At 43.3% G+C, this 25,955-nt stretch overlaps 2 protein-coding genes across 3 annotated transcripts in view; both read right to left on the bottom strand.

Moving 5' to 3' along the window:
- Window positions 1–684: 684 nt before the first annotated feature.
- On the bottom strand, window positions 685–2,738 carry rassf10a (Ras association domain family member 10a). Its single transcript, XM_027028791.2, has one exon. The coding sequence runs from the start codon at window positions 2,439–2,441 to the stop codon at window positions 1,089–1,091; it is 1,353 nt and encodes a 450-aa protein (XP_026884592.2). The 5' UTR covers window positions 2,442–2,738; the 3' UTR covers window positions 685–1,088.
- Window positions 2,739–5,212: 2,474 nt separating this feature from the next.
- Window positions 5,213–25,955, bottom strand: part of tead1a (TEA domain family member 1a) — a 40,559-nt gene continuing 19,816 nt past the window's right edge. For both annotated transcript variants that reach the window (XM_035532224.1, XM_035532223.1), the window contains exons 3-12: window positions 19,134–19,198; window positions 18,143–18,205; window positions 12,602–12,736; window positions 12,261–12,301; window positions 11,825–11,880; window positions 11,565–11,689; window positions 10,419–10,592; window positions 9,013–9,153; window positions 8,361–8,513; window positions 5,213–8,050 (exon numbers count right to left, since the gene is read on the bottom strand). In XM_035532224.1, the coding sequence (XP_035388117.1) occupies window positions 7,937–8,050; window positions 8,361–8,513; window positions 9,013–9,153; window positions 10,419–10,592; window positions 11,565–11,689; window positions 11,825–11,880; window positions 12,261–12,301; window positions 12,602–12,736; window positions 18,143–18,205; window positions 19,134–19,198 (1,067 nt within the window). In that variant the 3' untranslated portion in view covers window positions 5,213–7,936. The remainder of the gene's footprint in view (window positions 8,051–8,360; window positions 8,514–9,012; window positions 9,154–10,418; window positions 10,593–11,564; window positions 11,690–11,824; window positions 11,881–12,260; window positions 12,302–12,601; window positions 12,737–18,142; window positions 18,206–19,133; window positions 19,199–25,955) is intronic.

Genomic DNA, 25,955 nt, shown 5'->3' with positions numbered 1-25,955 from the left:
AAGAAGGAGCAGCATCCTGGTTTTGGCGCAGGCTACAGTAAATGTGTAAAAAATGTGTACAGAGCCCATTCGCACAGTGGTACATTTTAAAAGAGTACTTGCTGAAAATGTTACGGTGGCTAACAACCTGTGAGAGCTATTAGAGATCAGTTAACATAAGCTCATTAACTAGTTGTTCTAATTGGTTGGTCCTTAATTGGCTTAATTGATTCTTAGCACTATTGGCATTTTGGAAAGCATCCTCTGCCTTGGTAGCATTTGTAGCTGTTGGAACGTTAGTGTTTTTAAAAGTGTCACCGATGTAGGAAAAAAAAACCTGCGAGCTATGTTTCCCTAAGAATAACAAAAATGTCGACTGTTCTCCTAAGCCTATGACAAGAAAATGAGGGCATTACAAGCATAAAAGAAATGTCAGTGGCACATTCTTCCATGTCTGTGGTTAATTGGAATAAGCTTTCTTTGAAATTGCGCAAAATGTCCGCTGAGGTGTACTTTTACAATAACTATTAATTATACATCACTTCGCGCATCTCTGCTTTAGCGTTATGACCGAACACTGAAAGTTTAAGCTCCGAACGCCACATTTTGTAGCAACTAGGATAGAAATTCCCCACGTGCCTCTGCAACTGACAATGTGTGGATCCCAAAGCCCTGCAACAAAAACAACCCTCCGCCTTTTCCGGATAGTTTCATGAATGTCATTTTAATTCCGCATGGCAAGATGACACAATTGTGAAAGTCACTGTTATTCTTTACAATAAATAAACCCAATTCGCTTATAGAGTAACACAGCGTGATTCGCAAAGGTCTCTGCAGCCTATACACACACCATATTTACAGGCCTATTACAACTTGGGTCTAGCAACACTTCACATGGTCTTATACACGTTGGTTAATTTGTAACTACGTCGTAAATAGCAGATTAGTTGCATTTCCAGTGGCCTAACTGAAGGGACTCCACGTTAACAATTTAACAATACATATATTTCACACGATACTCTCTCCTTGAAGAGAGAATGGATCGATTCTTCTACTGTGAGGCACAATACTCCCTGAGTTCGACCGCTGCTCGGCTCGTCCGCCTTTGCTCACACGAGCGACTCGCAGACGGGTGCGCTGTCGGAGTCTTGGCTGTGCATGGAGCTCAGTCCCGTATCCGAGTCGTCGTCGTTGGCGCTGCTGCTTTTTGAAAGCCCCCGCGCCTGCTCCACCCACCCGCTGTCCTTCTCCACGGGCTGCGCGGTGCCGGGACACTCGGCGTCTCCCCGGCCGTCCCCGCCAGCGTATTCGCTCAGAGAATTCAGTTTCTCAAGCAACTCGCTCAGCTCTCGCTCTTTGGCCTCCCAAAGCTCCAGGCTCGTGTCCAGGTCGCCTTTCACGGCCTCCAAGTCCGTGTTTAAGCGAAGCCCGATGTACAGACTCGTGTCCAGCTGCGTTTTAATTCGCTCCTCGTCTAGCTGCAGCTCATCTTCTAGCCGAGGTGCGGGAGCGTCGATCTCTGCTGACACGGACGCTACCGTGATCGCCATCTCTTCTTCCGCCGCGCATTCCGTGTCCGACATCGTCTCTCGCCGCCGCCTCATCCACCTGTGGTTGAGCTCCTCTTGAATCTCGCTCGTGAGGCTTTCCAGCAGAGCCTCGCGCTCGGCGAGTTCCTCCTGAAGTTTGATAAACTCGTCGCACATCGCAGCGTACTCCTCAAACTTCGCCAGCGCCTCCCCCGGGCAGGACGCATCCTGCTCCGCGGCCGCATCTGTATCCGAGCCGTGGTCTACCAAGTAGGTGTCCTGCACGTAATTGACGCCGTGTCGTTTCATTCTGTCGAAGTGGACCTTCGATTCGTACCGCTCGATCTCACCGTCCAGCTCTTTGACCCGCTGGACCTGCTGGCGGATAGTGTGGTCTTGCGAAACGACGAGATGCACGAGGGTTTCCATTTTCCCCGCGGCGGATTTATCCCCGGACACGGGCTCTTCTTTCTTCCTGTTAATTTTCTCCAACTTTCTGAAAGCTTTCCTCACAATGCGCCGCTGTTTCTCCTGCGAGAGTCCCACGGCGGACCTGGCGGCACCTCTTTGCTCGCCCTGGCTCTCCTTGCTCGGGACGACTCGCGCCTCTGCGCTCCGCGGTCCGTTGTTCGGTAAGGACGCCTCGTTCTTCACCAAAACGAAGCGCACGTTTTCCTGTTCGTGACCCCAGGCGCTCCAAAGACGGAGTATTTTGGTTTTGTTGGGTAAGCTCCGCTCGAAACCCCTCCATTTCTCCACGATGCAGTATGACCGTGGAGAGCCCGTGAAGGTGGGCGCACCTGCTCCTTGCTGGAAGGACTCCTCGAGCAGGACCTTCACGACGTCCGCACAAGTGGTGCGCCTCGACAGGCCCGAGACGAGCTTCTCTTCCCGGCAAACCCATACGGAGATTTTACAGTCCTCCGGTTCCATCCCGACTATGGAAACTAATTTTCTTTTCCAGCTCAGAAGCGGATGCTTTTATCCCGTGAGCGAGTCATTTTTAAACTCACATTCTTGCAAAAGCGTAGTTGGTTTACATTAACCTGCAGAGCATCTTGCCGAAAGTTCTAGTTGTAGAATAAGCAAAAAATAAAATGAAATTTAAAAAAAATAAAAAAATAAAAGCGACTGCGTGGTAAGACCGATCATTTCCCTATTCGCGTGTGTTTGGAGTTGGTGAGCAGTTGTTCCCGTTGTGACTCTCCAAACTACCGCCGTGGGTTCTCCGAGCGCGAGCACCGCCCCCGCCCTCGTGCATCACATGACGCCACGACGCATGGACGAGCCACAGTTGCTTGTCTGTGTGGGACGCGGCAGGTCTTGGAAAGACGTGAAGCTTTCCCAGGATCGCTTATAAATGGCCTGGAGTTTCTCTCTGCCGCTTGTCGGTGTCTGGCAGTGTGTGTCCCGTGAATTTCAAGCGCTGCCAACGCGTAAATGTGTGTGTTGGGGGTGTGTAGTAAGAGCGAATTTATTGCTCACATTATTAGTGATATTATTAGCGATTTACTACAATTTTGGAACTGTTAGACGTGGTAGGCCTGGTAAGATTACTTATCGGTTATATTTGTAGCAAATATTTATACGTTTTCCCTTGCTTCTTTAAAGACCAAGATAATTTACTGTCCCGATGCCGGTTTATCACTGATTATAAATACCTAGAATCGCTAGGGCATCCATTCGTGTGGCCTACGTGTTAATATGATGTCCTTACACAAAAACTGCTATGGCCAAATTTTAATGATTAAACAAAAGCCCAGAGTTTAGCCTACAGAATTTATCTGCCAGGGGCTCAAGAAGCAAACAGCAAAGCAAACTCAGGTGTGAGAAACGCAGATAGAATGAACGACTTAAAGTGCAGCTTAGTACGAGTTTGTATATTTGGCTTTGTTTAATACGGATTTAGAGACCATTAAAGATGAAATAAAGACATATTTTGTGATATGAGAATAATTTTATCTAGTGTGATTCGCGTTTTTGCACTATATAAAGTTATGTATGTTTGTATGCCCTATATATAGGTATGTAGGCCTAAGGGTAATTAAATTGCTTGATAAGTAAGTACATTTTCCTCATAAAACCCTCATTAATTTTACAAATAAAAAAGCTTAATAACCGAACGTTCAATTTTGTGATTTTTGAATAGTTGTGATTTGTGCTTTCAGAATAGTGACAGCGCAGGTGCAGTCATTTTTTAAATATAGCGCCATCTTGTGGTTGCCAAGTAGTAACACATTGTTGAATCGATCTTTTTTAGTTAAAAATGCACATTTTTATCCAAGTAGCTAGTTCTAATGTATTTCTTGCCTGCTTAACCCCACATATTAATTACATAACTTTACATTACTTTAGGCATTGTTTACAATTTTGCATCCAAATGAGACACATCGGCACTAGTGACCAGGGCTGTAATTAGACCTGAACACACCAACAATAGCTTACGTTTCAAAATTATGCTTTCTGTAGTTTGTTTGTTTTGAGACTTGACGAGTTTACAAATAGTGTGTGTAGGAAGACAGAGACAGAGAGACTCTGAAAGGTGGGCTGAGTGGCAAAGAATATAATTTGGTTAGATCAACAAAACAACGTGAAGCTGTAGGTTTTTAAGTTTAGGTTTCAGTATTTTCCAATGAAAATATTTTTGGTATAGATATTAATAACTACAGTTTAAAAAGGAGGTCAGTATTCCCATTCCCTTACCTGTCTTTTAGGAACTAAGCCCTTGCAAAGAGAAACCATACAGATCCCAGTACTGTTCTTCCACATTCTACAAAATAAAGACCATAATATAAAGCCCACCTGCATGAACCTTGGCACCTGCCCCTCCAAGCAAAGCACAGACCCCCAGCTGCTGGACCGAGCCTGGGCGGTTGGGGGTGAGCTCAGCCCTCTATCCCTTACCAAGGGTGAACTGCCAGCTGTGGTTTTGGGAAGACCACGGTCCCTCTTCCTGATCCCGTCTCTAAAGTTTGCTTCCTTAGCTGTCCAAGCATGTGAATTTGCTTGAATTTCCTTTCTGGACTTTTTTTTTTCTTTTTAAAGCCAAACTCATTTCTGGAATTTGCACCTGCACAACATCTATGGTAGTTTACCCTTTGAATGTTGCTTTTTATTTGAGTGTTAGTGGAAAACAGAAACCATGCCTGTGATTTGGCCTATGGTTTTTGGACAGATTTCAGCCTTTGAGCATCAACATTAACATATGGTCAGGGTTGGCCTAACTGTCTCCCACTGGTCCAGCTCTGTCACTCGGTGGTAGTTGGTACTAAAGCAAAGATCTTCTGAAATGAGCAAATCATTCTGACCGTTTGACCTTTTTGGGTTTTATTTAGAAATCCAGAGGGAAAAAATATTCTTGCCAAAGAAAACAGGCTTGCGTCTTAAACTGATTCACAAGCAAGAACTTCGGCTCGGTTGTCTTTGGAAAGCATCTCGCGAGCGTCAGCTTGCTGCGCTGTTTTTCTGTTTTGGTTTATTTCAGAATTTGTGGTGAAAATCCCCAGGGTGCCAGTAAATGTGTTACAGACTTTGGAATGTGCTGTTTTCATGTTCTTGACACACTGATTTTGCACAGCAGGCCAGTGTATATTAGTTTCTATAAAAATACACAGAAACCCCCAAACGTACAAAAGAAGATAGAAAACAAAGAAAATAAAAAAATTTCAAAATTGTTTTTTATTCAAGAGAAAACGTTACAGGCCCAAAATAACCATTTGTGGTACCAGACAAAGACGTCAAGTTTCTTTTTTTTTTTTCCCTTTGTGCCTTCCCCTCATCTTAAAAGGAAAAAAAAAAATACATAAGCAACACCTGTAGTTTTATTTTACATCTACCCCCCGAACAACAAACAAGAACCTCAACCCATTCCTACTCCAATGCCCTGTTCATCCTAATGCAAAGACACCACAGACACAGGTACACACACACCAACACAAAACAGGGAACTAGGACTTGAGAGAACCGCGCTGGCATCCATGATATAGCAGATGTCTGGTAAAGCCTCTTTCTGGTGTATGTGAGGAAACCTGCCAAAATACCAATATCGACACATCTCCCCTTCAAAACAGCTCCTTTCCTGTGTGGTGAAACAGTAATATTTGTTACGGTCCAAGTCTTGTGTTTTTTGTTAGTGCCCTAATAGCAGTAGTGCCCTCGGTAAGTTCTGCAGCTGTGCTGGCTTGGGTGTTGTGCACTGCTTTTCCAACCCTCTTTCTTTGTAACAATGACCACCTAGTACAACTTGTTCTGTCTCACGTTCACACATGCCACAGACAAGTGTTACTGTGCAGAGCAAAACAGGGCACATGCTACACACTGGGCAAGCTGCTGGAGCTCTGTGTGTGTGTCCACACATGTGTGTGCACATCTGCAGATCACCTACTGGCTTACTATGAGAAAAGCCATCAAGCCTGTAAGAGTTCTGAATAAAGAGACCAGGGAGGACTGTGTTTAAAGACTGATTAAAAGGAACTGTTCACAAACTGGCAGGTTTGAGCATATACTTTATGTAAGGTCTTTATGTAAGGTTAAGGGAACCAGATGACAGAACTGCTCTAACTGAATCTTCAGCCAACAAGATACTACTACACCTCAGAGTCATTTGGATTGCTGTTCAATTGAGAGTAGTTGGTGCAGACAGAGAAGCATTTTATCAGCTTTCTAGTGTGTTGTGTTAATGGGTATTTGTGCATGAGCACCGTGAATCAGGACCCAGCTGCGGCCTGTTTCCACAGACAAACCCTTCCCACCATGACAGCAGAGTTCTGAAAATTTTACTTTAATAAATTCTACCTTTACAAAAAAAAAAAAAAAAAAGAAAGAAAAGAAAAAGAAAACCCATTTCCACACTACATTCAGTTTCTGCTTGGTTTCAGTCCAGTCAGGCCAACTGGACACATTTCCCTTATGTGTCTGACCTGTGATGCATTAGGTGTAGAATCAGGCATTGTGGTGTTGCTCTTGTGTACGTTGGAAAGGCCCATACCAAAGGCACTTTTATGGTGCAGCACAAGTTTGTAACAGGACCTGTGACCTGTGCTCAGCTGACACACTGCAGTATTTTTGGTGTACTACAGAAAAAACAATATTATTGACATACTGTGCATTACTTGGCCTGATAAAAAGAGATTACGTATCTGTCACCATTTTGTTAATCAAGATATTTTATATATGTCTTTATATATTCTTTCCCAGAGCAGAGACAAACAAACCAAGATTATGAAGTCTAAGGCACCACAGACTCGTTTGCTTTGGCTATGTTGCTGTGTGTATTTCCAACCAGAATTATGATACTGTAACACAGAGAAAATGTTCACAGCTTTGAAGGGGGAACAATAAAACAAAAAAGAGAAAACCTGATATGAAAAAGGGTGAATGAGATAAATGTGGAGAATTTCCAAGGGTCCCGCAGTTGCATGGTGGGAAGCAGCCAGCCACACGTCCTGCAGGAGTCCTGGAGCACACGCGTCGCTCCTCTCCTGCCTCTACCAGACCCAGCAATCAGTGGCCAAAAGGCACACCCACCACGGTCAGCTGACACTATAGCAGTGTGCTTTTCCCATGACAACCGTGTCCAGTGAAACAGAGGTTTCTAAAGCATGCTGGGATGATTAATAACATTCCTGACTTCCTTATTAAAAAAGAAAGAAAAAGTAAAACTTTGTGCTTTTTCAAACTAAGAAACTGATTTAAAAATGCTCAAGCTGCTCTGTGTGTCTGAATACATCAGTGTTCTGGTATTTCAGTTCTCTGGGACACCCATATTTCTGTGTGCTATAAAACAGTACATATATTTTTCAGATTATGCTTCCACTCATTAATAAATCACTAAACATGGCTAAAAATATTTAAAGGAAGAAATATGAGTGTTTGTTAAATTTTCCTTTTAGAACAAGTGGCAATGGGGGCACTTTTTCTGTACTATGAAATACATGTTTATATAAACAATATTCTTCAGTGACAATTAAAAAAACCCAAAAGAAAATCAGTGTTAAATGGGATTAAAAAGTATCAAAACCGTACCTACATTTTACCATGTCAGTCACACCCGTGTAGATTCAACACGGGACACTTAAGACAAAAAAAGAAAAAGCATTACAACAGATGGAGTCATTTATAACAGCTCCCTCCCAGAGGTGACCAAAGCACGCTGGGTGGGTGGGTGTTTGTTTCGCAGAGGCACAGCCACGGATGAGTCTGTCACTCAGTCAGTTCAAAGACACTTGGAGGTGCACCACCTCCCAGTCCCTCGGGAGAGCAGCACACACTTAAGCCATGACACAGAGTACTGGCTCTCTCTGATGGGCAGGGCAGCAGTGAGATGGCTGTGTCCATAGGGTTGTGGTTTTGGGTGAGAGAGAGAGAGAGAGAGAGAGAGAGAGAGAGAGCGCGTGAGCGAGAGAGAGAGAGAGAGATCAAAAGGCATCTCATTCTTTGACCAGTCTGTAGATGTGATGCTGGGCACCGTGCTCACTGTTCGACACTTCAAACACACAGGCCATGCATAGCAGGGTTTCCTGGGTTTCTCTGTTTGAAACCACCTGGAGGATGCAGAGGAACATTACATTATTAGTGTGCGAGTGAGTGAAACTCCTTTACCCTCACCCACCCAAACACTGTCACTCCCAGACACACTCCCCCTACCCTATTCTCTCACGTGCATTCAAACTCATGTAAAAACACGCAAAATAAAATGCAATATTATATTTTAAAAAAGGAAGCTGTATCTACTTTCACTTTGTTTATGACGGTTATGCAGTTGCACATTAATTAACTTTAAAGTCTTACTGTCACTTTCCAATAAGCAAGAGGTATGGTATGAGGTGGTACAGGGGTGGTACGGGAGCTTACAAGCAGGATGGTGAAGTTCTCCAGGACGCTGTTCATCATGTATTTCTCAGGCAGGTGCTTGAGCTTGTGGATGAAGTTGATCATGTACTCGCACATGGGCGAGCGGCTGATCTTGTACACAAAGCGTCCATTTTCAAAGCGCGCATACTCCGTCTACGGGGGATCAGCCCACAAGAGCAGGTAAGGAACAACAAGAACCCCTCCCACATTATACCGAGCAGGACAGGCAATCCCTAAAGAGACCAAGTACTCGCTGACATCTGGCTTATACAATAAGGAAAAACATCTATGCACTTGGCAGATGCTCTTATTCCTGGCAGTCCTGCTACAGAGGTTGGCAAATATAGTGTTGGGAATCTTGCCATAGGACCTGCCCAGGGGAGGGGATGGGGTTTGAACCCCAGTCCCTCACTGCACTATACAGTGAACCAACAAATGCTACACTGAACACAAAGTCCCAACGTGGCAGAAAATGCTTGAACATGAGCTTCACTTAACATGAAGCCTTTAATACAAACCAATACCTCGTATTAGCAATACTGGCTTTAAAGGGACCAAAAAAAATTAAAAAAAGAGCGCGACCAGTTATTCTCGATTATTCTCATAGTCTTGAGCACCAATTTCTGTTTTTGAATGGGTGGATGTTTCTCACCTCCACTTTCTCCACCACCTGCTTGCCGAAGGAGCACACCTTGGTGGAGCAGGTGATGGTCATGTTGTCAGGACTCTCGTACTGGCTGGTCACTCCATAGAAAGCCCCCGAGTCCTCCTGGATGCTGCAGTTCAGGTCGGCCTGAGCAAGCAGGAAAGAGCACAGCTCAGTGTTACATGTGCGAGCCACTCAGCAGGTCCTGCCAAGGCGGCTGGGAAACACACACACACACACACACACACACACACACACACACACACAATGGATTCTAAATTCAAGAATGTTATTTGAAAAATAATATTCTAAAACCATGCAAAGAAAAAACACAAGAAAATTAAAACCTTAACTAAAATGTTTATCTTGAGACATGTCTTGAAAACACATTCATCAGTCTGTGCTCTGTTCGTTCTCTCTCACTCTCTCTACACAAATGGGATAGTGATAAATTATGGCCATTCTAACAACCAACCTCTCTCTGAAAAGACCTGTCACCTGGACCAGACCTCCAATGAACACTGAGCTTTCAACCCAGAACTACTAGTTCCCATCTGCTCTGGTAATGGGTATAAACCTCCACAGAGGGGCACCAGAGGGACACTGCATAACAGAAACTCAAGGATGGAATGATACAGATGGAGGGTGCAGGGATAGAGGAGGGAAATAAAGGGGGGGGGGGAATGAAAGTGGAGAGAGAGAGTGTGTGTGTGTGTGTGTGAGAGAGTGTGAGAGAGAGAGAGAGAGAGAGAGAGAGAGAGAGAGAGAGAGAGAGAGAGAGAGCGCGAGCGTGTATGCGTGTTGTTCTCCAGGTCCCTGATCAACAGCACCTGTGGCCCAGAGAGGCAGGTGTTTAAACAAAGGCTCTCTATGGCCTGCAGCATTGGGGCTGTAGTGCGTGGGGGTTGTAGTGTGGGGGCTATGGCGGTGGGGGCAGCTGTAGTGTGGGGTTTGTAGTGCGTAGGGGCTGTAGTGTGTGGGGGTTGTAGTGTGGGGGCTATGGCGGTGGGGGCAGCTGTAGTGTGGGGTTTGTAGTGTGTGGGGGTGCTGTTGCACATAGGGCTGCAGTGGGGGGGGGTCTGTACTGTGCAGAGCTCTGAGCCCCTTCTGCAGCTGCTCCATGCAGCTCTGCTTCCTGCTGCCACTCTCTACTATGCTGCATTTAATAGCCATGCAACTAAACTTACTTTCTGCCACTGTAACAGCTCAGTAGGTAACACACTGTTACACTACTCCTATACTACTTTGACCATTCCCTGGAACGGTTACACTGTTATGCCACCATTACATTGTTACACCAAACTCTCATACTCTTAGACACTTTGTTCTGTAACTGCCCATCTTCAGTTACTCCACAGCGATACTGCTGTAACCCGTGTAACACTCCCACAGAGGGTGAAACGAAGACTCACCCAGAACTTCACGAGGAAGAAGGCATTCTGGGGCCCTTTCGCAAACAGCTCCTTTAGACCTCCCTTCTTCTCCGGAAACTTGTCATAGATCTGACGGATGTCCACTGCCTCCAGCAGCGGCTCGCTGTACGAGTGGCTCGTCTGGCCGATGTGCACGAAGAGATGCTTGTTGAACTGTGGAGACAGACTGCTATCAGACCAGTGTGAAAGGCCCCTGGGAGTCACCATCACTGGCAGGGTAAAATATCCTGCAGTGCACTGCACTCTCGGGCCTCACAGTGGGGGGCCACACTGAAGCCATGTTCAGACTGTACAGTGAAATGCTTGGATTCTTTAACTGGTCAGATTGATGTGCGAGTACATCCCACTGCCTCCTGATTAACTGTGTAAGACCTGACAGATAAAAATGTGCGCAAGTCTGAATATAGCTCAAGTTATGAAGCATTTAACAAATCCTTAACTGCAAATTCTTTGCACCTAGACTGAAACCTTTTGTTACATGACAACTGAGGCAAGAATCCCAATCATCTGGTCTTGCTGTTGAATAGGGGAGATTAATAGCTGCTGTCACACAGGATCAGAGGGAGAAGTGTTTCACACATGCACTGCCAAAGTGACAGATCGCTCAGGTCTGCTCCAGGACAATGGGGGGTGCAGGTTGTGTGTGAGTGTGTGTGTCGGGGGGGTGGGGTGGGGGGGGGATAATGGCGTCGGAGCCCTGATGCCCACGGCCCCTTGGTTACACCTCTTTACCCTGAGATGAAACTTAGAGGGCACGTGCTTCCCTGAATCCAGCTACTGCGGAGAAGTACACACAGAGAAGGGGGGTTTTGGGCAGGAGGAGAGGCTCAATGGGCCTGGGTGCAGCTGGCTGCTACAGGCTGAGGTGTGGCGGGTGGATGATGGGGGAGCGGATGTAGCGTGAGGTGTTTTCTTCTGTTCCCCACCTCTAGTCTTGTGGGCTCATGTTTTCCCAGAACTAACACACCTGATTCCTCTATAGAGGGCTTAGAAGAATAACATTTGGAGTGTTAAATGCAGGAAACACACAAAGCTGCTGCGGTCCTCCAGGACTATAATTGGACACCTCTGTGTTCTGTGCCAGTGTGTGTGTGTGTGTGTGTGTGTGTGCGTGCGAGAACTCACAGATTCTGGGTCTCTCTGCAGCTCCTGGAATGAAGAGAACTCTACCAGCCGCAGTTTAGTTGTGCCAATAGAGCGACCCTGCCAGGCTGGTGGACTGGATACAGGAGCAGCTGCAGGCTCGTAACCTAACAAACACACACACACACACACACACACACACACACACACACACACGTCAGTATGAATGCATGTCACTTCTTTGCATAAACAGCATGTGAGGCTTTAAAACACTATAAATGTAAATAATCGTCTGGCTGTACCTGACAGAGCCGTAGGTGTCTGCACAGTGTAGGCCTGCTGTGGGAACGGTTTAATGCTGAGGAAAAACACCATTACAACGCATGTCAGTACACAGCTTCACAGCCACAAGGCTCTCCCTTTTCCACAGTCCTGTGTTTACATGAAGGGCAAATTTAGTTGACCAAATTACACCCTTAGTAAAGATTCTCCATTGTAAATGCTGTTTAGTTCAGGATTAGGTTTAATACGGTTTCTGGGAAGGTGGCCCCTAGGACAGCATGTTCCTCACACTCAGTACGAGACTGCGGAAACAGCTCTAGCTTGCACCAGTCCACAACTCTGGCAGGAGTCCTGATGGCCGTTTTAACAGAAGCGCGATGATCCACTGTAAGCATGTTAAACCAGCCACAGTGCTAAGTGGAGATGCAGTAAGGAGATGAGAGCTGCATTACTCACTCCTGGGAGGATCCTGGATGGCCTGTCGACAGCTGCCAAAACTGGAACCAGAATGAAACAAACAAACAGCAGACGGTCAGAGCACATGCAGCAGCAGAAGAAAGTCTGGCTACCTTCTCCGAGCACAAATGCCTCTGTGTGTAATCTGAAGCTCCAGTTTGAGCAGAAAAGCTACCGTGGAACTGCTGCTGCATTTCAGGCCAGAAACTCTCCAGGTTACAACACAGAGCATGCTCGCAGGACTGTTTACGCACTAAAAACCAATGCCATGATGTGGTTGTTACGGAGACGGGAGCCTGGCAGGTGTTGTGTGTCTGTAGGGTGAAGCGGGTGTGGCTCACCCCTGGTGCCCCGGGGAAACCGGGCTGCGGGAGACCTGCCAAGCCGAGTTTGTTGTGGATGGTTGTGGCTGAGACAATCTGAGCAGAAGACATGCCGGCCATGCTCTTCAGTGCTTTGTCCTTCACACTTTGATCCTTCAACGACACGGAATAAAGGTTTTAGCCTCCGTGTGTGTGTGTGTGTGTGTGTGTGTGTGATATGCTGTAAGGGAAGCAGAAGACACTGGCATCAACAGAACACACATGTTGCATACAGAAGCAGGAAGTGGGCATACACTCAGCATACAAAAAGTAGACAGTGTGAAAAAAGAATAAATGACGACTTCGTTCTAGTCCCAAGTTCTAACTATACTGCAGAACTGATCAGACCTCTGAAATGTTCTCTGGATACATACTCCACTCTCTGGCAGTTTGATGGAAGTATCTGTGGATGAGCGACACCAGGAAAACACTACCTACTGGAATACACAACGCCAACTGCCAAGTTTAGTGGAGGAGGGATACTTGTCTTAGACTGTTTTTCAGGGTCTGAGCTGGGCCCCTTAGTTCCAGTGAAGGCTAACGTTAACATTATAGCATATAAAAGACACAGTTACACTTTGTGGCAGCAGTTTGTAGATGGTCCCTTCCTGATGTAGCCTGATTGTGCACAAAGCGCTGTCTCTAAAATCATGGTTTGGTGTGGAAATTCCAGAGCCATGACGTCAATCCCGCTGAACACCTCTGGGATGAGCTGGGATGTTGATTGTGAGCAAGGCCTTCTTGTCTAATATCACTGCTGGGCTTCACAAAAGCTACTTACTGCAAGGACACGGACACAGACACACTCCAAAGTCTCGGGGAAAGAGCAGAAACCGCCCTGAGAGTGTACGGGGTTCGCAACTCCCCATTAATGTCCACAGTTTTGGATTGTCCAACAAACTTAGATGGGTGTGACGATCAGGTGTCCACATACTTTTGGCAATTTAGTGCATGTACGTGTGTGTGCGCACGTGCGGGGGTCTAAAGAACGCAATAGGAGAAAACAGCGGCGGTCAGTCAAACAAGTACTTTAAACCGCACGAGCAACGGAAAGAGCCCATAGTGTATTCAGTAGCAGGCGTGTAGGAGGGGAGAGCGCGTGTAGTAGGACCAGTAAGACACGCTGTGCCATACAGCCATTAGAGCAGAGCCAGGCCACTGCACCAACATCGCCTCTCAGGAGAAACATGCCCAACTCCTCTTAGAAAAGGCTTTAAAAAGGCTTTGATTTACTGGGTTGGTTTTTTTTTTTGTTTTTTTTTTAAAACCCCAAAATCCAAATATAAACAAAGGATTATTAATTATTTAATAGTATTAGTAGCAGCAGCAGCAGCTACTATAGTCTACAAATAAATAAATCTTTATATTTCATGAAAAATTCATGAAAATGAATAAAGCTGATAATGGCCTATTAGTTTACAGTACCATTAAACTCTTCTCAACACAAATATCTATCTATGCACAGCTGATGAAGGACCATGGTCTGAAACCTCCCAATTCTCCGGGAAAACCCTGTGTACTTCACTGCAAATCTAACGTATTATATACAAGTCAAATATGAATCTATTATTTTTTTTATTTATCTGTAATATTTTTCTTGTTTTTCTAGGTTTTCACATGACAAAGTCTTAGTATGTCTGAGTTCAGCACTGCAGGCAGGACACTGCATGACGGAAGCTGTCCATCATGGTGGATGGGGGCTGGCCCTACACAGCTGTCCATCATGGTAGATGGGGCGGGCCCTACACAGCTGTCCACCATGGTGGAAGGGGGCGGGCCCTAAACAGCTGCCATTCATGGTGGAAGGGGGCAGGCCCTACCAGCTGTACCAAGTGCTGAACAGCAAAGCAAAAAGCTCATGCAAGGAGTACTCACCATATAAGTGACCTGCACAGAGTACACTCATTTCAATCAGACTGCTCTCTTGAAAGAAGAACCCACATCCAATGTGCCAAAATTATTCCAGAAGCATATACTGCTGCAACATCAGAAAATCTATAAATGTTTCCACTATTAAGGTGGTACATAAATGTTCCACTTTATATAACCCAGCAAAAAAATTAAACACATACAATAAGACATCGTTTCTCTCAGTTAGCTGTATATTATTGAGTATTGTTTATTGCATATAAGCTCTGCTGACACACTGCTCGAATATGCTCCATTTTTATGGGAGAACAGACGTGTGTGTAAAAGTTGTGTACAATTTAATGAATTGATTAAGAAATTAATGTGAAGGAAAAAGACAGGCGAGTGCTCTCTTCCCCCCCATTTCTAACTGCAGTCCTAAAGGGTTACACAAGCACCAAATGCCTGGCTCACCTCACAGAGGGCTTGACTATTAGCTAGGAGTTGAACCTGGTGTTAGAGGGGCTACACACTGCAGTGCTGAGCCCCTCCTGGAGCAAGGTTCTTTTTTTTTTATAAGACATTAAAGGAGTTGGAAAGAAATTATTGTCCAAGGTAATCAACTGTGCACTATAGATATGGGAGATAAAGATGAGGATAAAGGCTGCTGGAATAGTCCTTTAAAGCAAGCTATAGCCAAAAAAAAAACCTAACTAAAAGTAAATTCCTTTTTCTTGGAGAGCATCGGTAATAAAGGCTTCAGAGGAAGGACAAAGCGTGTCCTTCAAGCATCCATCTTTTCTCGGTCACCTCATTCAGAGAACAAACCAGCCAGAAGCGTTACCGACAAGCTTCACACAGGAACACAGTGTGTTATACACAGTGGCGTATAAAAACGCAAGCCTTAGACACACATCAACACACCCGCTTTGGAAGGGAAGCGTCATCACTCAGGACTGGGACCAATTCATCATCAGTTCTGGACATTCCTTAAACTAATTACTTTCACAGGAGGCTTAAAGAATATGGTGGTAACTGACTGAGGCAACACTGAACTGAATGAACTAAAGCATACTTGACCAGTGAACACAGTGCACTTGTGTAGGGTTAGCAGGTCAGCAGATGCCTGGACATGCACTTACAAAGGCAAATCAAGCTCATTGTATTTACAGCCACAGTTCATGTTGTAAGAACTATTGTGAGGAAAGTACACGACAAAAGTGAACACACCCCTGTACAATGTCTCAGAAACATCAAAATGATTCAAAATTATTTCACCTCTTAATAATTGCATCATGTCAACTTTGACAAGGAGTATTTTCTCTTATGCACAAATCAAAAAGATATACTTTAGAAAAACTATATTTAAAATACAGGCCCCCAAAGAAACTCCCCCAATATGCAACAAAAATGAACACACCTGTGATCATTGACACACAAGTTAGAAAACCTGTGATCATTGAAAAATTTGAGCACACCTATGTTTTCCAATTAGCCTAACTGCACGAACATGGTTATTAAATGACCTCTCTCAAATCTGGACCTATGGGCTATGACTATATGCATGTGTGCATCAGGGCTCCACATGTAAAATAATTGTCAGAGGTGTTGAAAGAAAAAAAAAAAGACAGATAGAAAAGGATACAGGAAGATGTCCCCAATTAAACATCAGTAAAAACACAGGTGCAGTAGTAATCAGGAGGTATAGAACCAGCCATAGTACCACTATCGAAACTGTAGAGGTTATCCTCGTAAAGTGACGCCACAGACAGTGTGCTGTTTGCACAGTCTAACTCTGAAAAACAGATGGATAAGCACCTGGACCAGGGGTTATCAATGGAAATCAGACTTTCTGTAACAACTCAATCAGTGCAAAGGACATTGCATAAAGTCAACCTCTATGGACGGCATCCAAGAAACAAAACCCTTGCTTGCTCTGCGGCACAAAATTGTGAGATTAAACTTTGCATGAAAATGAACATGGTAAAGAAACATAAGGAATATTGGGAGCACATTCTTTCCTCAGATGAGACCAATATAAATGTGTTTGGCCCAGATGGGGTCTGACAAATCTGGTCAGGACTACCACAGTGAATGTACAGTCCTGATAGGGAGGCACGGAGTGTGGTGATATGGGCCTGCTTGAGTGCAAAGTGTTGGGGGAGGTGACATTTATAGATGGCACCATGAATGCCTGTGGATATACAAAAATACTGCCTGCCCAGATAACTCCCAGTCTCCAAAAGCTTGGCAGAAGAGGAATAATAATCCAAAACTAACTGCCAAAACCACACAAGAGTTTCTATAGAACAAAAAGTGAAAACAATCACCTGCCCAAGTGTGCTGCCTGTCTTGAATCTAATAGAACTCCTTTGTGGTATTTGAAAATGAAACGGGGCAACACAACCCTTCCACCAAAGAGCAGGTGGAAAAAAAAGGTCTCTGAAGAATGGCAGAACATCTCACCAGAAATGTGTGAGGAGGACTGAGTCCATCACCAGAAATAAAGATGGACTTACAAGTATTGAAAAAATAAAAGATTTGAATCTCTGTAATGGAAAGTGTACAGACAGTTGTTGTATTGACTTCCTACTGTAATTGTTAATATAGTAAATCTAAACTATTTTTGACATAAGAACAAATACCATACTGTTCAATGCAATTACTGTAAAGTGATCTAGTTTTGATTCATTTGCTATTTAAAGGGATATAGCACAGGGGTGTACTCATTTCTCTTACATACTATATGCAGTCCACCACCAGATGACTACTAGCAGTTCTGGTTGATCCATTAAGGGCTTACAAATGACATCTAAATCATTACTGACAACCTTAGTAATGCTGTATACAAAAAGGTTTCAAATGCTGAAACCTTTATTTACAAAACACCAAACACTTCAGTCAGAAACTACAGGAAACAGACTGGAGATTCTTAATTAGCCCCACTGAGCTTAATAGGAGAGTGCTGGATTCTGATACATTTGGCACAGTGAACAGTGTGCGGTCTTGCAGCAATACTAATTCCACAAGTCCCTCCAACACAAGCCTGTTAGTTCCTGACTGCATTACTGCATCTGTGTTTTCAAACGAATGCACGAATGATAACCACACTGATATCATTTTCATGCATCATAGCACTTGAATACAGTAGTCCTGGAATTAACACAATCTTCCAAAAACATTCCTAATATTAACTAACTAACACAGGTTTTAACCCAAACAAAAGGTTGTAATAGAAAACATTTAAAATTACTTTATTAATGTCCAAATTACAAAGAGAGTTTAGCAGCTTTAGCTGCCCAGATGGAAAGGCTGTTGAGACCTGCTGGTGATAACTGAACAAACCAACCAACCAACCAACCAACCAACCAACCTAACTAAAACCAGATGTTTCCAGAGAACATTTTGAGTGTGAAGTATTGAAACAGCAGAGTCTAGTGGACAGTCCCCGTCCTCGGATGTGTTTCAGTAGTCCATGTGAAATGCTTCATTAAGAGTTTCCTTACAATGCACAGCAGAGCTCAGCTCTCTTCAAAACAAACACACTTCCACAGAGAACAGGAAGCAAACAGGAAACAGACAAACATGCAGGATGAAAGAAGAGTCCAGCCAAGTGAATACTGAGCTGGAGGCCCATACCCCCACAGATATAGATAAAGGTTAGAATATTACCTTTAATTTAGCATGAAGCTCTCTGGACTTCCGTCGGGCAAGAACCTGGATGTGACTAGAAACCTGTTCAAAAGCACGCACACACACACACACACACACTCGGGTTTCATTGGAGTGGATGTTTAAACTTACTGTACATACACAACTGTAGCAGGAATGACTCGTACATCAATTTACTTCTTAGTCAAATACAAAAACGAGAGCGTATCCGTCCTGAAGCATAATAACAAAAAATGTGAAATGACTCAAGAGGTGCTAAGAAAGAAAACTACTGCTTATTATTACCATGACAATTTTGAGCAGCAGGAAGCAACAGATTGAGTATATGCATTAGGAAACGTATTTACTTTAGTATATTCAAGGCTCATGAATATTTAAGCTGTCATTCATGCACATTGACTTGCACAGACTTTCACAGAGTAGAGATGTGATTCAACATGCTGTTAAATGTACTTAAGTACAATTTTGCTTTGTACATTGAATTTTAAAAATAAAAAAGTTTTACTTATGCTCACATGTATAACTTGACTTAGTTACAGTGTGGTCATTCGCATTTGGACACTGCTTCCATATGTGGATTTAATTTCATTAAGTTCTGTTGGTGGCAGCCCCTGAACTGCTTAGCAACTCTCCCTATTAAACAGTTTACTTTAGACCACAAAAAGAGAACAGCGGAGCCAACTTCAGTACCCATGCTAAGACAATCAATGCATACAAAAATCTTACTATGCAGTTCTTTGGGTATTTCTGTTGTTTTATCTTTAGGCTACTTCTGGTTTTGTTTCCTTCTATTTGTTTCTCCTAAGTGTGTATGGCTTTAAGCTACTCCACCCCCTCTCACATACACTTTCAGCTGCATCACTTCAAACTGTTGCTCATGGCTTTGACTGATTGGTTAACAGAGCTATAAGACCGGTACAACACAACTCTAGAAGGCAATGTGTTTAAAAAAGAAAAAAAAACAAAAAACTGCATGACCAAGTGCGCCAACCTGTTTTCTTGTTCTTGTCTTTCCAGTTCTTAGTTTGATGTATCTGGCTATCAATTCATTACGGCCTAAAGAGGAAAAAGAAAAATGAAGTGTCTTAAACGCATAGCATGCAAGACGACACATTCTGAACAAATCACAAAAAAAATCATTTGTGTTCATTGTGAATAATTTTATAACAAGCATTATTACAATGATTTCAATCAACATACTTTTCACTTCCAATTATGTAAAGGGAAACTGTACAGAAGACATGTTCATTCGCTCACTCTCACACCCTCACCAAAACAACCACCCCCACCCCCCACCCCAACAGGTGTAGCAAGGGACTCGTTCTTCTATTCTCTGAAGAAGCACTTTGTCAGGGTCATGTTCAATGTAAGGCCACCACGTGACACCAGCCCAGGCAACAGTGCTGGGGGTTCTCTCTCAGCTAGCCTTTATCTAACGTGCCTCTACTGTAACCTCCTTCAGCAAAGACCTAGGTCTCTCCATTCCTCCTCACACAAACACACACACACACACACACACACAGTGGACACATAACACCACAATATGGGCATTCATGCACACCCTGCACTCAGATCAAAGGGACACCAAATGGGTGGCTATAAGCATGCTTACTGCTGCATAATTCATTCTTTTCAGTCGCTTGAAAACACGCTCAGCTGGAATTGGCAAGGCTGCAAAACAACCTCGGGGGGGGGGGGGGGGGGGGGGGGGGGGGGGGGGGGGGGGGGGGGGGGGGGGGGGGGGGGGGGGGGGGAGAAAATAAAAAAAGTGAGAAGAGAGCAAGAAAGAAAAATAGACAGAGAGTGCTAGAAAAAAAGTGAAAGAAGGAAAAAGAGGGTGAAGACAGATAGAGAGAGAGAAGAAACAATAAAACAGGAGAAAACTGCAGGGGGTGGTCTTGGTTCATGAAGAGAATGCCCATTGGTGGTGTGGAGTAGAGGCTACACTACACAAGGTACCCACCACTGCCACTGCTTATTTACTGCCATTTGACTAACAGTGAAAATGTGATTAACTGAGCTTTATTTCAATATGTGGTCCCAAGATGCTCCTCTGACGTGCCTGCGATTTAATGCGTTCATCAAACACACAGTTCAGTGTGCTCATCGAGCACAGTGAAAATAAAGCTTACGCTTTGACTTGTTCAGAACTATGAATATAGTTTGTATATGTAATGAAAGTATTTCTGAATGGAATGTTTTAAATACAGAATTGGAATTTTGCAGAGGAAAAGACTAAAAGCAAGTGAAGCCTGACTGAAGGAGATACATAGTAAAGCACATGTAAAGACACTTTTTGCTCTCAAAGAGTCTGCCATAGTTACTCATAATAAGTTCTTGCAAGAAAAGCGTTCCTGCACAGCCACCCTTCTCCATGTGTTCTGTACAGTTATTGCTTTGGTAACTTTAAGAGCATGTCATATTTGTCTAATGTTTGATTAATTTGGCATGGGAGTCAGTCTAGCTAGGATGTTTGAAAGAAAAACACAAATTAAAACAGGTGCAGCAACGCCTAAATGACCTGCAAAAAGAGATTAGAGAGGTTATATAAAAAGGTGTTGATTTAGAAACAACAGGATGAACCACGGAGAAAAATACTACATAAATCCTAGGATTCTTGCCTTTTATGAAGTTTTTACACAGAAACTACTTTTGTCCTGGAGCCCTGTGCAGTTACAGTCCCCACAGGGTACTGGAGTCTGCAGAGAGTGATTAACAAAGCCAAGTAATTATAACTGAATCATCAGAATTTAAACTAAAATCATGGGGGGGGGGGTGATGGGGGTTCAGTTAAATGAAACACATGCTTTGCTTACGCATGTGTACACAAATGACTTCCCACTTTCCTCTTCTAAGACATGTAAATAAATAACAGAGCATTTGTTTCCTGTTGGAACATCACCTCATACACCATATGTCAATGACTTACTAGACTAAATTAGTTACTATATGCCGATGACTTACTAGACTAAATTAGTTTTCTCTTGCAAATATGACAAGAGAAAACAAGTGAAAGCCTTCAGCATGTTAAATTAAACAAGTACACTTCATAAATTAGAAGTTACAAGCATTTTAGACAAGTGCTCCTGATTAACACCACATCTAGCTAAAGACTGGCAATTGGAGCTTAAGCAGTTACTGGAAACTGCAGTGGGTCTAGATGACTCAGAAATCTGATGTAATGCTGTTCTACCAGAAGGTCTCAGAACCACTTAACTTCCAAGGCTCATGACGAAGAGGCACAGAAAGTACCCTACAAATACCAAAGCTACAGAGAATCAAGGGGTGAATAAAGCTAGAGAAGAATGTGGCTCAAACTGGACAGATGTGGCTGGAATTGGAGAGGCTTGTGGTATTCCTTTGGCTTTGAAAGGCCGGTAAAGGGTGAAAGCAGGAGAAAGCGAGGGCTTGACACTGTGCAGGTGGAGGCCAGACAACAAAGAGATGTTGAATAGTGTTAGGAGTCAAAGGTCATTGCATCAAAACCTCAAAGGGCTGCCCCAAGATCTGCCTGTTCAGAAGTGAGGGGATGCACTATGAAGCCTTGGGGAACCCCCACTGTTCAGAGTCAAAACTAAAACTGATGGATGAACCTCATACTGACCTGCTTGACCTACTTGACCTTTAGTGTGTCTGGGTGCTCATGTTCAGAACAACAGACTATGGACATTGAGTCTGTATAAACAAGTTCAAATGATATTAGCATGTGGAATCTGACAATGCTGATATGACATTCTGGCAACAAGGCTTAATATCTTTTTTCCTCTATGGAATTCCTTTTCCGATAAGTGTGAATGCTATCTGGAAAAGCTGATCTGGATATATTTTCACAAAAATATGATCAATGACTGATTCTTCCTCTACCATACAGCAAGGCATGTTCTTGAATTCTTCTTGGTAGCTTGCCTTACCCAAAAACTGTGATTGATCAAATGTCTATTTTATTTCCCCTGTACTCCAGGAGAGGGGCTCCTGTCACCATGTGGATTTCTAAAGGCACATAATCAAATCCATTATCTTTTAGTAGTCCCTGATACTGAGACTGCTGCTGCTTAACACACCTCTCCACTGATGGTTTAAAGTGACACACAGAACTAGCTGGGACACACTTATGGCTCCTATATTCAACTAAATGAGACTCAGAATGAACAAGTCCTATTTGGAACATTCCCATTTGAGCATCAAAACTCGTTCCCTAATTCATATGGCTCCAAAAGTAAGAAAGGTAACTTTTGCAGAAGGTCTTTGTTTTTCCTCAATAATTAACACTCCCATTTAATTTTCCTGAGTTGTCAGCCTTGCCCCTTTGATTTAGGTTAACAAAAACCTGGGTCTATGTTTTCATGCTGACTAATTTCCAGTAACTGTGCTTGTTTCAACAGAGATTCAACCACAGTCCCATAGCGCATTACCGCATGAGGCTGATGTCAGGAGCTGAGAGAGAGCCGAGCTTGTGGCTCACTCTCATCCCCCCCCCCCCCCGGCACACAATGGCTTATGTGTATAAAGTCTACCCTTCATACATTATTTCAGTGGCATTATTTCAGCAAAGGAACAGCCACTGATCCTCCAAGAGTGCATACACTTTTGCCTTAATGAACTATGTCTATTTTCTTTGTTCAGGCAAGGAAAATAGATATTGATTAAACATTTCTCAATACTGCATATTACACCATGTTTGGATTAAGCGAAGATAACATGCCATAACATGGAATCACTTTTTGATTTGTCATTACGATTTTGTGAGCTTCTCTACACAATACAATGAACAAAATCAAATTTTCATTAGTCAAATAGCTATCTCAACACTGACCTCCATTCACATTCCACTGCCAACTGAAAGCCTTGGAATGCTAAGGCCACCAATGTTAAGAAAAGTCTAGTTTTTTGAGCCAATGGTCCTCATGTCCTGTTAGGTGTGATGGATGACTTAAAGGTCTCAGGCCCTGCTTAACATAACAATGCACTGCTCTTAAAGCACTGAGATACTCAGTACTAGGGCCATGGCTCTGGAATGAAGTACCCAAATACTGTTTAGTGTGTCACACAAATAAAAGCCCTACCTGTTAAAATGGGTTCATATTAAAATTCCTTCAGTGAGCACATAACCTCAACCATCATGTTAAAAGCTCATATATTCTCAAGTACCATTTCAAAAGATTATATAATCCCAATTAAAATTCTGGAATTATTTGGTTTCCAAGTTCCAAATATTTTTCTCTGTGATAAATAAGTTAATAAACAAACATCTCACAGCTGTGCAAAAAACTGTGTCCAAACAAGGAAAATATAGTCAGACACTGATTAATACTCAAGTTTCATAATTTTGCCTTTTACATCATGTTTGGATAAAGAGAAGATGGCAGCCATTAAATTTGAGGCTATAATAGTGAATCGCTTTCTGATTTGTAATTCCAATTTTGTGAGCTGTTCAACACAATACAACCAAATATCAAACTGTGCATCATTCAGAAAATGACTCAACTCTAAATGATACTCAACCATATGTTGGACATTCCTGGGGGGGGGGGGGGAGACTTTCCAAAAATGAAATCCTTCAAGTCAAAAATGAGCTGTCCATTTTGGTAACTTGGTAACTTTAAGGCCATTTCTAAATAGGCCTACTATAAATCTCCAACAACAAGTCTTCTCTTCCTAGGAGAAACTTGTTTATTATTCAAACAAAACAAAATAATAAAAAAAAAAAAAAGGGGGGGGGGGGGGGACACGACATTGGTGCCCTACAGTTGCATTCAGCTACTGCACAGGTTTACAAATGACTGATCCCTGAACACTGCAGGTGAACCTGAATCTGGTACAACATCAAGGTTACACCTGAGTGAAGCAAGTCTACTTGACACACAAATGAAGGAAAAATCAGCTGGACACAGAAGGTGTTTTAATTTGATTTGACTAAATTGCTGAACCATGCTCTACAAAACATGCCTCAAGGAGACTGTTGGGTAGAATGGTTCAGTACTTCCAATGAACAGGTAACAGCTCGAGCACTATGCTTGAAAACCAATGCCCTCTGCTTAAATGTTCTGACTTGGTCCAAGGCAGACAAAAGAAAAGTGTAATCCCCTACATACAGGAAGTAAAAAAAAATCCAAAGGGTTTGAGGATAAGGTCAGTCTTCAGTACCATATGGCATAGGGTTCAAAGAGCAGGTCAGTCTTCAGGACCACTTCAGTATCCCCTTTAGCTTTGTTCGCTAATCTACAGTCCCACTGAAGGCGTTTCCCACAGAGCATCAAGGACTGCAGCTAGAAAAGGCCTTTCACAGACAGACAGACAGACACTCCACACACATGCTTGCTGATTAGAGCTAACCAGCTGTCCTTTGTAAGGGGTACATCCCATAACATCATGACTACCGTCCATCCGCAGCCTGTGTTCAGAGCGCCAGATGGTGTGAAACCATGACGGAAGGTCCTGTGTGGTACAGCGAGTGCCTGAAAGTGCTTTATGCAGAAGCTATGACATGACTGAGTAACCAGAACACATTTGGGAGACACACGTCATGAGATCAAATGGGAATCCCCACACTGGCAACAGTGAGCAAGGACAGAGCCTCACTTACTGAAAATATGCAAGCTTTCTCAAATGAACTAATTATTGATCAACAATGTTCTATTTTAAAAAAAAAAGGGCTGCATTTTTTTTTAAGACAGACTGCGCAGCTCATATTGGACTATCCGAGCATATAATGCTCAATCTACACTGTTCAATCAAATTTGTATAATACAACATACTATATAGAGTATTTAAAACATTTAGTTTTTGTATATCATGGTTCTACTCACGACTTCAAGGTAAAGTTTTGTTTTTTATTTAGTTCATCAACAGAAAACTGATACGCAATAAGCAATGCATGACTGTGCTTTCTGACAAAAACAACTAAAGGTTGTGTTATACTGCAGTAACAAAGCTGACAAGACTATGTGATGTAAGGTATGAAGTGTGATGCCAAGATTGTTCCAAACCGCCCTTCCGTCCCCCGAGTCGCCGTATTTCAGGAATATTCCCTCTTGCCACAGCCAGCTGCACCAAGCCCAGAGTGAATGGTTGGTTTGGAGTCATTTTCTTTAATAGGAGCAATTAAGCATGCTTCCTGTATGTGTGTGTGTGTGTGTGTGTGTGTGTGTGTGTGTGTGTGTGTCCATCCTATCATGGTATGCTGACTGGAATCATTGCACCAGTCTGCTGGAAATCACACATGGAAAATTGGAAAAGCTCCGAATGAGAGGACTAGCACCCTCTCTTTCACTCTCCATTGTGTGTGACCATGTTAAAAGCACGTGGACTTTCCGCGGCAAGAGCTGAAGAGGTGGGCATGAAGCTCCAGCCTGTGAACTTCATGACGAAGCCTGCTTAAACAAAAAACTCATTCTTCTCACAAGACAAACTTGCTTGAGAGAAAGATGACCACAATATATAGAGTTTTTAGAAACACCAGCATTAAACGTATGGGTTCATATATATTGGTTTCTTCACCATATACTACTCCAATTCTTACACAATACTTAGCCACACAAAGTGCATAAGTGCTCATAGCACTTGCTGTGTTGTATTCATGCTGGTCAAGCCCTACAGTTTTCACTATGACAGTTCTATGACAACCCTTCCTGTAAGAGCACAACCATTCTAATGAAATATATTAATACTTCATATTCACACCGATTAGTGTTCCAGCCAATGCATTCCAGCCAACGAGAGGAAAAACATAAGTTTACATCTATTGTTCAGAAAATAGGAAAGTTATAAACAGCTGGTGGCCAGAAAACCATAATGTGTAAAAGAGGAATTAAGC

The sequence above is a fragment of the Electrophorus electricus genome, chromosome 12, assembly GCF_013358815.1.
Source record: "Electrophorus electricus isolate fEleEle1 chromosome 12, fEleEle1.pri, whole genome shotgun sequence".
Classification (NCBI taxonomy): Eukaryota; Metazoa; Chordata; class Actinopteri; order Gymnotiformes; family Gymnotidae; genus Electrophorus; species Electrophorus electricus.
Note: the sequence above shows the minus strand (reverse complement) of the source record. Positions and strands in the feature narration are given on the sequence as shown.